General features: G+C 39.3%; 1 protein-coding gene across 4 annotated transcripts in view; it reads left to right on the top strand.

Moving 5' to 3' along the window:
- The window catches only part of STK3 (serine/threonine kinase 3), a 151,520-nt gene extending 142,040 nt beyond the window's left edge, over positions 1-9,480 (top strand). For 3 of the 4 annotated variants that reach the window (XM_046925701.1, XM_046925692.1, XM_046925707.1), the window contains one exon: positions 5,728-9,480. In XM_046925701.1, the coding sequence (XP_046781657.1) occupies positions 5,728-5,886 (159 nt within the window). In that variant the 3' untranslated portion in view covers positions 5,887-9,480. The remainder of the gene's footprint in view (positions 1-5,727) is intronic. The other variant, NM_001031337.3, reaches the window with a different exon arrangement.
- The last annotated feature ends 3,036 nt before the right edge of the window (positions 9,481-12,516 follow it).

Below are 12,516 nucleotides of genomic sequence, written 5' to 3'. Positions count from 1 at the left end.
ATGATAGTAGGGGAGATTGAGCTTTCAGTTTTGAAAACAATATACAGTTCTAACATATGAACAGTGAAGGTTTGAGTAGTGAAGATAGGAATTAATAACTGAACATTTGTATAATATTTTATTCCTAAAAGGGCTTCTTAAAATGAAGTTGTCCTGCTTTAATTTTCTCTTAATTCCATGTGCTTATTTTACCCCTCCCAGTGCATAAAGTAGTCCTGTGGAATCAAGTTTAGGTTTTAAAGTTTTACATTCCTGGTTCTTTTCTCCCATAAGTTGTCAAAAGCAACAATGGTAATTGAGATCTTTATTTATATAGCCTCGTATTTTGTATTTTGCAACAAGGAAACCTAGTCCCTAACATACAGAAATAATTGCTTTTGCTCTCCTTTCTGTTAAAGCTGCTTTGCTTGTGTCTGATTTGCCTCCTCCAGTGACTGCGGGGTAGGGATGACAGCAGGGGTAGGGATGACAGCAGGTCAGGGCTCTGACGTGCAGCCTGACATGTACAGCAAGGAGGGGAGAGCTGCTGCTGAACACATAACAGCGACCGTGGTATATTTCCTCGCACACAAGGCTAAGAAAACTACCACATAAGTGAGCTTTTGGGGTTTGGGTATGAACTTTTATGGACCAGAAAAATTAGTCAGGAAGGCCCACCTTTTGTCTGAGGGATCCTGACTCAAGTCTAACTTGTTATATTAGTAAAAAGGATTTTGAAATCATCAGTGGGTTCAGTAAGAGAGAAGAAAACCGCTCAGCAAAAGTAAAGGAAAAGCTACAGTGGAGAGAAAGTTTCTCTTTTGCTTTTACCCGAGGCCACTAACAACACAGAGCAATCCAAGGCATGCACTGGTTAAATCTTAGAAAGTGCTATAGGCAACCCACTTTTGCAATTGCCATAGAAAATTGTTGTTGTTAGCCATTCTGTTGATAGTTCATATTGTAGGAATTACTAGCAGATGGGAAAATAGATGACTCAGAATACAGTATTAACAATCCATATTTTTTTAATCAAAGGCCTCTAATAAGGCATGTTGCATCTGTAAGATTCGTTTAAGCAGTTGCTAGGAAGAATTTTTTTTTTTCAAACTTGATACAGATTATTTTTTGATCGAATATCTATTTTCTTAACAATTTAAACCCTGCAAATGCATTTGCTTGTTTTCATTGCACCAGCTTAATGGCAGTATTCCATAATTTAGTTCGATAGAATGGAGGTTTGCAATGGTAATTCATGCATTATGGAATTACTAATGAAATCTAATTTTATCATATTGAAAACATCACAGGCCTAGAGCCTTTATTTACCTCTGTTAGCTGTCAAGGGTGGATTAAGATTGTAGTGTGCTACATCCACCCAAACTTTGGATTTCGCCCCCTGAAAAGTTTGGATGGCTGCAGATGTGTGCTGGCCAAGACCAGCTAATGAGTTCCAGACTCTTTTCCAGACCCCTTTGCTGCAATTCGTGGTCTGCAAGCACCGCCAAGTATCTCAGATGCATTTCCTTCCTCCCGACTCCTGTGCTGGACACAGGTAGTTGGGATTCACATTGCACTGCTTGTCCTGATGACCTTTGAGGGTCCACGTATGATTGTGTGTTATCTCCTTCCTTCACAGCTTATCAATATAGATCTCTGGTCTGTAGACAGGAATGCCTATGTATTTTCCAGTTGCATGTTCTGGCTCGAGTCTTAGTCAATATGATCTGATCAGGGTTGCAAACAAAGTATGTAAGGTACGGTGTGGGTCCTCCTGCAGGCAGGAGTATTGACTGCGAGTAATTCTCCTTTGTCTTGCTGAACATATCAATCCAAATGTAGCTGATCTATCTGAGGTGCACTCAGTGAGACTGAAAAAGGTAAAAACTGTTGCCCTTCCCTTGCTGGGGTTTAGTTCTGAGAGCTGACTGCATCAGCGTGGGAGGAAGGAATTCCTTCTATATCACAGTTTGAAGATGTAATAGAAAGCAAACAGCCTGAAGCCAGTGTTGACCAGAATAAGAATGTTTTCTGCGTAGAAAATATTCTTCTGATGAGGTGCAGTGCAGTTTACCTATCTTGCATTATAGCACTGGATTATTTTTTCTTCAGCTACAAAACTTATCACTGCTTCTTAAAAACCCAGATAACTGTGATTAGCTGTGGTTCCTGCCAGCTTCACACCAGGGAATGTACCTGTCTCTGGAGACTCAGTAGCTCTCATCTGTGATTTAATAACAGCTTGTAGATGTGCCTGGAACTTTCCCAGCCTCTTGATTGTTGCTGTATCCCAGCTTAAGTTCTCAGTAATGAGGATGTTCATATTAAAAGAAGGTTGCTAACAATTCTGAATCCGTTCTGCTGCTTTTTAACTTTTGCACTTAGCTTTTTTGGAGAAATCACTAACCCTGTTATGAGGGTGAGCCGGGAGGAGGCAAATGATGGGTATCCCAGTTGGTAAAAGTTTGAGATGAGCTATACCAGCTTTCCTTACTTCTGTTTCCACAGAGGAGAGTGTGCAGTGTATGGTGGTGTTGCCTTTTCCTAGAAAATAACAGTTCAGCTGCAGGATTAGATAGATATGCTTTGGTGTCTGGAGGGTGTCAGGGAAGACGAGTGCTCCATGCACCTTGCAGATGCTCTGTTCACTGAAGCCTGCCACTGCCTTGGGGCTGGACCATCTTGACACTGATTGTCATCTGATTGTGAGCATCTGAGCTCTGAAAGGACGCGATTGATTCTCTTATTTGGAGTGGCATAGATTAAACTGTCATTGTCAGACAAATAATAGCTTCATTACTGAACCACTGTGTTTGCAGCTTGTAAAATGCTATCAAAGTAGCATTTAAAACCTTTTTGAATTCTGGTTGCTTGCAGAGAAATTCCTATTTGTGTTGGTAGCCCTTGTTTCAACAAGCCACACGGGAAATTAACTATGGCAATTCAAATTGTGAACTCTTTGCAAATGGAAGTGCATGAGAGTGCCAAGCTCTGTCGCTTTAAGAAACTGAATCAAAATATTCATCATGCATGGGAATAAGTTGCACAGGAATAATTACATTTCCTGTTTGAGTTATTTCTGCACATCTCATTTAATATATTTGCTGTTGCATTCAGTGCTTGGGCTTCTGCAGTCTTTGGGGTTCACGAAAAAATATCCACAGTACAGAAAAAGTCAAGAAACAAACGTTTTGAATGAGGAGATATACATGTGCGTGTGCAGAAACACATCCTAGAATGAGCTGCAGCATTTCAATGTGATTAAGTGGTTTTCTATAGTACATAGAGCTCTCTGGCCATTACTGTCTAATGTAGCATCTGATGTCAGATGGATGAGATTCATAACTCTGTTTTCAGATTCTTAATTTCCCTTTTTTCTGTTATTTGCTTCCTCTGTGCGTCCCAAGCATCATCCGTTCGTACAGATGAGCACTGCAGTTCCCCATGTCCCCTGGGTGACATGACTGAGATCATTCTGAAAGATTCCTATTCTCTGGATTTAAAAATTCATTCTCTTTGTATTTTAATTTCCAGCCCAGCTGTCTGTGATCCTTAAAGAATATTTAATTCCATTTGCTGGCTCTGTTTCTTGACTGAAGTTGAAATAAAAACCCACCCATCACATTATTCTCTGACTATTTATTTATTTTTAATTGTTTGGTTTTTTTTGGTGCAGAATAGTTATGTGATCACAGAAGCTTGAGTCTATTATGTGCAGTTTACACTTGATGTCCGCAGTGGTGATTCAGAGGGAGTAAGTGGCTGCCCAGGTTGGCCCTGAGCAGACACAAGACTTCAGCAGTGACATTTCTCACAGAATACTCACACAAGTGGTCATTGATGGTGCCTGTCTTGGTCCACTTGAGAGTCCACAGAGCCACAAACACGTTTCTCAGATGTGCTAAAAACAGTGGTTTTATTGCTTCTCTCATCTTTACTGCTAGGAACCAGTTAAAGAGGGGAATCGATACTGTTATATCTTCTGATAGTATTGCAAATCCCTCTGAAACTTGGCTCATCTGGGGAACATCTTCTCTGGAAAGTTTCTGTAGTATGCCAGGAATATTTACCAGTTGGCTGAAAGAGAAAGAGAAGGGTTGTCTTTTAAGTCTTTTCTTTCTCTGAAAACTGAAGGAAGTTTTTCTCTAAGAGTTGTGGTGACTGAGGAATGATGATTCCTTTCCCCCATCCTTTCTTACATTCATCAGGTGGGAGAAATGTCATAAAGTGGGTGGAGGCAACTTCTTCCTTCCTGAGATGCAAAAGGTGCCATTTGTCCTCAGCAGAGACAGACATTGATGATGGGCTGCTGAGTGCATCTGGGTTCCTGAAGCTGACACTGCTCTGAGAGTCTCTAGTCCTACAGGATATTTTGACTGCCAACTTTTAATTCTGACCTTCATAGGAATCTTATCATTAAAACAACACTGAATGAAAACAGGCATCTTTTTCTATATGCTCTTCTATGCATTTCTGCTCTTCGCTCCATCTTGGTTATGCATTTCAGTTATTTGTTTACTATGTGTGGTGTAGTATATTGGTAGAAATCATAGTGCTGGGGTTTGGACTGTATGTAGCAATATGTGTTGCTAATTTATATGCCTCAGATGCTGAAAAAAATAAAGATCAAAAGTAGTATTTCATTCCTCGTGGAAAGCAGATCAGGCGGTGCTGATGGAAAACTGCCCTAGATTCATAAACTAAGCATTGGCTCATTAGTAGGTTGATTCAGAAAATGTATTATTTTTTTATCTCCTGTGTTGGGTGGTGTGCTTGTTGGCAATGCCAGCATGTTTGCAAACACAGTATAGATCGTCCCTTTCCTAGGATTTTTGAAATCCGTTGATGTTTATCAAGCTGTGTGAAAAGTAATGGACACACAGGCAGTTCCAACAGGAGAGAGAAAGGAAGAAAGGCACTGGACTTCCCCGGGAAAGAATTGCATAGGGCAACCAATGGAAGGTTTCAACAGTGGATCCTCCCTGCAAGAGCAAGTGGGGCTTTGACACCTGATGTGCCCCGGTGCTTGCCAGGACCCCCCAGCCTTTGCTTGCATACTTGTTGTGTGACCCATCCCTCCTAATGAATGAAATGTAATGAACTCTTTTAACAGTGTGAGAAAACATTTTTAGAAAGAAAAGGATGTGGTCAAAGGTAATTCCCTCCCATGGATTCAGGAAATTATTTTGTGTATTATTTAAGCACCTTGTTGGCAGATGCCTTGACTAGTTCTGGCAGCAGTCTGTTGAGGAGTACAGGTGTCTTGTCACTCTGATCAGAGGGTACCTCCAAATATCTCTCAGACTGTTACAGCCCTTGTCTGTTTCTTAAGGCTTCTGTGAGAGACTGAATTCAGTAAGGAATATTTGATTAGCCAGTGTAATTTATATAATCTTGTGTACTATGGCATGCGTTTATTTTCAGCCTAGGGAGTTTAATTCCAGGCCTATATTTATTTGCAGTCTAATTACAAGGTATTCAAAGGGATTTTTTAATTATTATTATTATTATTAACTGTGCTGCATGTGTATGTGTGTTTTCATATGCTATTACTTACTGTGGAGCTTCTGGCTATATAAACAGTGATATATCAGTGATATATATATATATACACACACACAGGGTATGTAAAAACACAATACAACTGTACACTAAAGGGTAATGAAAAGTGATGGTTTTCATATTGCTTATGAATAGTTTGTAATCTTTTTCTGTGTCTTTTGTTTGCTTGTGTTGTCGTTTTTACAGTTGAAGAATCTAAGTTTAGAAGAATTACAGATGAGATTAAAGGCTTTGGACCCTATGATGGAACGAGAAATTGAAGAGCTTCGTCAGAGGTACACCGCAAAGAGGCAACCTATCCTGGATGCGATGGATGCCAAGAAGAGGAGACAACAAAATTTCTGAGTTAGTTTTACTTTCAGAGATAATGCTATGAGTCAGTGTGGACACTGGTAACTTTGTAGGTCTGAAGGAATTTTATTGTGAGAGTTTAAAAAAAAGCAACCCAATCTTTTCATTCTTCCTTCACAAGCAATGACAATTGGAGCAGTGAAAGAACACGTGGTGTTCTGCATAGGGAGTGAAACACATTACCACTTGTTAAATGTTCAAACGTTTAATGTAATAGAAGTTTGGTCTGTTACTTCCCAGTCTTTTTCGGGTGTATTGTGGTAACTTTGTGTTGTACATTAGGAGGTGAGTTGTGGAGCACCTGGAACTATTTCTTGATTGTACAACACTACAGAGCCTTATGTTGCAATATACTTTTCCTCCCACTTAGTAGCATATTTATTGTGTAATCTTTGATTATCCTATTTATTTTATGCCTGTTTTTTTTTTTTTTTAATTAGGAAATATTGGGTAATATTGTGGAGAGCAGGGCTAGTCTAGATAAATTTAGTAAAGTAGTAGAATGAAAAGAAGCTCACCACTATATTATCTTTTAACACCCCAATTTCAGCAAGCATCCCAATTCAGGACAGCACTTGAACGTGTGCTCAGACCATTCCTATCAAGAGAATTTTAAGCATGAAGTAAATAATAAGCACATGTTTTTCTGCTCTCCCGAATGAAGGACTGTGGCTGCAGTTGAGCAATACAATTGTTACACTAGAGAGCATTCTTTTAGAGAATATTTCTATCATTTTTACGCACACAGAATGATCTCTCATTAAACAAGAGAACAAGTGCCTAATTGGTTTTGATTTTTCTATTATTCAGGAGAAGCAATGCTTGCAGTCACTCCTGCAGTGTAAATTTCCAATTGCTATCGCAATTCTGACCAGTATCACCTTCCTGTTTTGCACCATAGTTATATCGTAGTTTTATAATGAAGTAACAGTTACACTTTACACATACTGGATACGTTTTTTAGTTCATTTAATTTTTTAGCACTATTTTGAGCGAAGAGGGGAGTTATTAGTGGTTTGGGTTTGGTTTGGTTTCACATTATAGGTATTAAGGGATAGTAATTTAAAAGCCAAAGAATATCAATTGAATACTTATATATAATGTAAGTACTGAAATGAAGCAATGTATTGCAGATCTCTGAGGGTTCTGTCCTGCAACCACTAAACATACAAAATTCCTGTAGTCTTCTGTGGTAGATTTTGGGAAATCAGAAATGCAGGACCAAGCTTTTAATACCTTTTTACAGCTTCTTCTGTCTGATTTATATTGTGTGATATCTAGTAGGTAGAATTTACAACTTTGCAAAACGTATTTCAGACTTAGCTGGAAATGTGATCCACTTTCTGAACAATCTACTGGGTTCTCTGTTGCAATCTTTACAATTGTTACCTTTTTATAATTAACTTTACTGTGATAGTCATCCTTCTTAAAACAATACAACTGAAAAGGTCTTTACTTTCAACCTCCAGCTGTTAAGCTTTTAATGGTGACTACTGTATGGGCATCTTCTGTTGAATGTTTTCTGGAAATTAGTAATCATCTCATACCTCTTAACATTTACTGTCGTCGTTTGTGGACCATTTAGATGGAACAGTGCAGATTTTGGAAATGGTGCATTATATCATAAAACTTAAGCAAAAGAAAAACAAAAAGATTTTACAGCATCAGCATCTTACGGCCGTGCTGGGACCAGAATTTGGTTTTGAGCTGCGTTACAGCCATTGTTGTCATTGTCATTCTGTGTGTGTTTGCGTGCATGCCACGCTCTAATCTGTAAACCCCAGAGTCAAATAAATTCTAATTGTGATTGTTAGAACATCCTTACCCTCAACTCTTTTTATATTTCTTAAAATAACGACCATCCCTTCTGAAGAAGCAAGAACACAGAAGATCCATAAAAATTGCTTTAGGTAAGATAAATGCACCTTGTAGTCTTATGCCTCACATTTATACAATGAAATGATGCGAAGTAAAAAAGAGTATAATCATATCACTGTACCATTAGATTATAATCATAACGCAGCAGAAAATATCTGCAGCAAACACCTCCCCCATTAGTTTGATTCTTATTTAAAATTCATTCCTAATTCCTCACATTTCTGGTGTGTTTGTGTGTCTATATGCACATGTGTGTGTGTATATATATATACATATCTGTAAGTAGAAGTATAGAACAGGATTACTTAAACCATCAGGAGAGGAACGTGACTTGCCTTTTGTTGGTGTGCCTTTTAAGCAAGGTGTCCAGACACTCTTGCTTTCATCATTAGCAGCTTTCTTTTCCCTTACTCTCTGAAACTTTTCCCACCAAAAAAAAAAGGGCTTTGATTTTGAATAATGTCTTTGCAGTATAATTTACAGTGTAACATAATGATCACAATTTTCATATCTTATGTATCCTGAAAGCTTTTTAATGTAGTGCACTAAATATGAATTAACTCTCCAGAGGGACTCCAGTAAAAGGCCATTTTAGACTAGAGGTGCTGCAGTCTGACATCTGAAAGGTATCAGAAGATAAAGGACATCCTCTCTTCACTCCTGATCTGTCTGCATAGAAGCAATTTGTGTAAACTTAGTGCATGAGCATACACACATGCAGCAGGAGAATCTAAAAGTCACAGAATAAAAACATAAAATGAAACAAGCCACTTAATAGAGGTGGGAAAATGGCTTTTGAAACACTGTAAACTGGGTAGGTATTAGCAGCTTGTGACCAAAGAATTCTTCCACCAATGACTGTGAAGTTATTCATGTTGCCCTTCTGGGACAGTGTGTAGCCTGTCTTTGGTTCCAGAAGCTAGCATTCCGGCCTCTAAATCAAATGCAAGCATAACTCATAGAAGTAGCTTTTATATTAAGAGATGATTACAACTTATTTTTCCTTTATTCTTTTTATCCAAATGAATCAAACCATCCGTGCTAACAGCTACACATCTCTACTGCAGGATGAGCGTCTCCATAAAGGAAGCAGATAGTACAGTACATATGGCATTTTAAAAGCAGGATTCGCAGAAAATCTGATAGAACTACTGACAAGGTAACCTTCAGTAAGATTTTAACCAAGCGGTTTCTTATTTGCTTCTGATTTTGTCTGTTTAGGTTTAGGAAGAAAAAGAAAAATAGTTTTGAAAAATAATTGCCTTTTACTAAACATTGGTAATAAAAGCAAATTTTTCATGTATAATGTTGTCTTGTTGTTCATTCTAACTAGGGCTAATGTCACTAGTAACCATTCATGTTCATTTACATAGCTGTCTCACCAGTAAGTAACAGCTTGCCTGTATTTGCCCAGGTATTTTCAGAGGAGAGGGTGCAGTGGCTCGGGCTGCTTCTATGTCCACCTGCACGGTATGTTGAGCTTCTCAGTATAAAAGTGGCTGATGATAAATGAGTCGGTGCACAAGTCCATGAGGTAACGTTAGTCACCATTGACATGCATTGGTGCTTCTAAATGGAATGTATTCTGCACAAGTTCTGTAAAGCACTTTGTGTGCACGTTGTTTTATCAATGTGATGTGATGAAGGTTACATTTTCTTTTTAATTGTATTCATGGGTATAAAGCTAATTAAAAAGACTTTATAACATGAGCAAGCCTTTATTTCTTTGCATTTGTAAATATCAAGAGCTCCATCTTACTGTGGTGTTTCTTTCTGCACTTTGAAGGCATAGGGGGATGTTCTCTAATGTCATAGAATGAGCTGGAAAATTGACTTAGGGAATTTTCTGTACCAGGCTGTGGTACAACAGTATTATGTCCACTATTGTCAATGAAGGCCTTGCAGAAAAAATGTCTTGGGCAGCAGGTGCTGCTTCCTGCCAGTGTTTGGTGCCAGGTGATGTGATATTGCACTGTTTTGGGGGAAAGGCAAAATTACGTTCATAATAGTTCAACGTAAGGTCATTATGTTGTACCTGGGGACTTGTCCCATTAAGTTTAGAACAAGTTTCCTTCACGACATGTTTGGTTTTGTTTTTTTTCTCTTTAGTGTATTCACTATGGAAAGGGACCACTATTTATACGGTGTGCTCTCATCCTTTGTTGGAGTATTTGAAGAACACTTATTCATTCCTTCTGGTTTGCTTCTCCCTGCTAAGAAAGACAAATGTGGGCATTGCTTTAAAGAGTGTTCCCTGAGCTAAGTGTCCTTGGGATGTTGTCCCACAGATGCCAACAACAGCATTTATTCTTTTTGTTGTTGATGAGAGATCACTGAAGCGAAGTCTCAGCTGCCCTGGCCATGCTGCTTCTGAGACTAACGTTAGCTAACAAAAGCACCTATGTAGCTAACTGTTCTACATCGGTATTTCTCATCTGACTTGCTTCCATTAATGCTTACTGTCTTTTATGTCTATGCTTTATGTTATTCAGTTGCCACTTTTAGTGGTTTTAAACAAATTCTGATTGAAAACACCATAACAATGCCAAGTAATTAAACCTTGGGAAGAGGTCACTGAAAGGATGTTTCTCTCTTCCTTTATTCTCCCACTCCTTTCTGGGTCATGGAGGCCTTTACCGCAGATGATAGATGTCTTGACATGGACAGATCATCCATGCTGTATGGATGCAGATGGTTTTAGCAAGAGGGCTGAATGAGCTGTACCCCTACTTTGGACATTGTATAAGTGTTGTGCCCCACTGGGAACCACTGTTCCCCTCTCACCCTAATCCACTCCATCCAGTGCTGTAGTGGCATTGAGGCTCCTGAGAACTGTGAGGAAGCAGCACAAAGCAGCTTGTCACCTTGCCACCAAGAGATGTGGCACAGATCTGGAAGCTGCTGGTCAGCATCAGGGTACCACTATATTCAAACCAGTGCCTGTGGTGAAGGAAGCCTTATGGGAGGCAGCTCATCATCAAATGGGCTAAGCCATGCTGCAGTGGCAAATGGCTTTTGGTTCAGCGTTGCTCTGTTGGCAGGACTTGACACTTCGACAGCATGGCCTGACACAGAAATAAGAAGTTTTCATGTGTTAGGGGCAAACAGCCAGAGTTCTCACTTGCTGCATGACCACATGCTAATTGTCTGCATATATATTTTACTTTAACAAGTTCATTAAGGCATACGGTCTTTACTTAAGAACTAGACACCGCCCTATGCAGATATTTCTTATAGAGCGAAAGAAAGATTTTATATTCCAGAATCACTCCCTGCCTCACTCCCAGAGAGAAATACAGCTCTCCTAATCATGTTTCTCCCCAGTATTTGGACCTGACTGGTATAATCGGTATAATCCTTCTTTCTCTGTACACAGGTGTGTGCATGAGCACACAGACACACACCCTCTGCCTCTGTTCATTCCTCCATTCCCATCATGGGAAAGTGTCTGTGGCCCTCAGATATTCACAGCACAATGCTCTTAAGATTTTTCTGCCACTTCACGCCTTCCTGGACTTGCAAAGCCAGCGTGGTTACTGTTAAGGAAAAACACACGGCATCTACATCAAAGAGGGAGAGCAAAAGCTTTTGGTTTGATTTATCTGACACTAAGCCTTTAGTGTGATGCATCAATTGATATTTCATTTTTATTACAGCACAATTGGGTATACAGACTAAACAGTGAGAGGTGTCCTTTTGATCTCTCCCAGCACATGAAAACAGGTGTCACAGTCCAGGGATTATGTAGGTCAGAGATTATTTGAAGAAGGATTAAGTAGAGCTACCAATTTTCTTAGCAACCATATCCAAAAGCATGAGATTCTATTTAAAACGCAGGCCTTCTTTCAGATAGGTCACTTATTTGTCATATCCCAATTCCCTGCTGAAACTATGGAAGAAGGTTAGAATTTTTAAAGTTTTATTTGTGATTAAAAAAAAAATGCAGAAACAGATCAAACTCTGTCCTTACAGATACAATTAACAGAATAACTCCTGAGTCTCCTAAAATCCTGGTGAGTTTATTGTTGTTGATCTTTGCAGAGTAACGTTGTTGAGACCATCCGGAACACAGTGGGGTGATTGCGCCAATGTTCAGAGATTTATATGCACATACAAGTAATTACAATCAAAGTCTGATCTACCTCTGCAAATTGAGTAGAGGTCTCTAACGCAGTGAGTACTGGTTCTGTATTTCACTGAATGCAGCTGCACTTCTGAAACGTTGCTCTTACTCATTGCAAGAACCTCTCCTCCTATTGGACATGGGAACACAACCAGCAGTGAGTTGGTAGCCCACTGCGGGTCTGTGCTAGAAAGGGCTGAGGGACCATACACCTCCCATTCTATTTGCAGCTACTGAGGAAGGCATATCCACTGCTGACTGCTCAGCTTTCATACATGGCCGTTTGCTTTTGCGATTATTTATAGCCCACAGTTGAAAGTGTCTGAGATCAGTGGCAGTAATGTGTTAGATTCCATCAACGCATTTCTCCCACTCAGTGTATCTGTTGACACGGATGTGTGAGTAGCCCCCAAGTATGTTATTATTGGGATAAAAGATCAAGAATTTCTATGATTGTAGGACCAGCAATACAGCAGACCCACATCCCAATCATTAATGCAAATTTATTCCACAAGTGGGTATAAGTTTGAAGCCTTTTAAATGTGGTTAACACTGATTTATTCAGCCCATCAACCGACACAATTTTTATACATCTCACAGCACTTATCTTCAGTTACTGCCTC

The sequence above is a fragment of the Gallus gallus genome, chromosome 2 (genome assembly GCF_016699485.2).
Source record: "Gallus gallus isolate bGalGal1 chromosome 2, bGalGal1.mat.broiler.GRCg7b, whole genome shotgun sequence".
Classification (NCBI taxonomy): Eukaryota; Metazoa; Chordata; class Aves; order Galliformes; family Phasianidae; genus Gallus; species Gallus gallus.
Note: the sequence above shows the minus strand (reverse complement) of the source record. Positions and strands in the feature narration are given on the sequence as shown.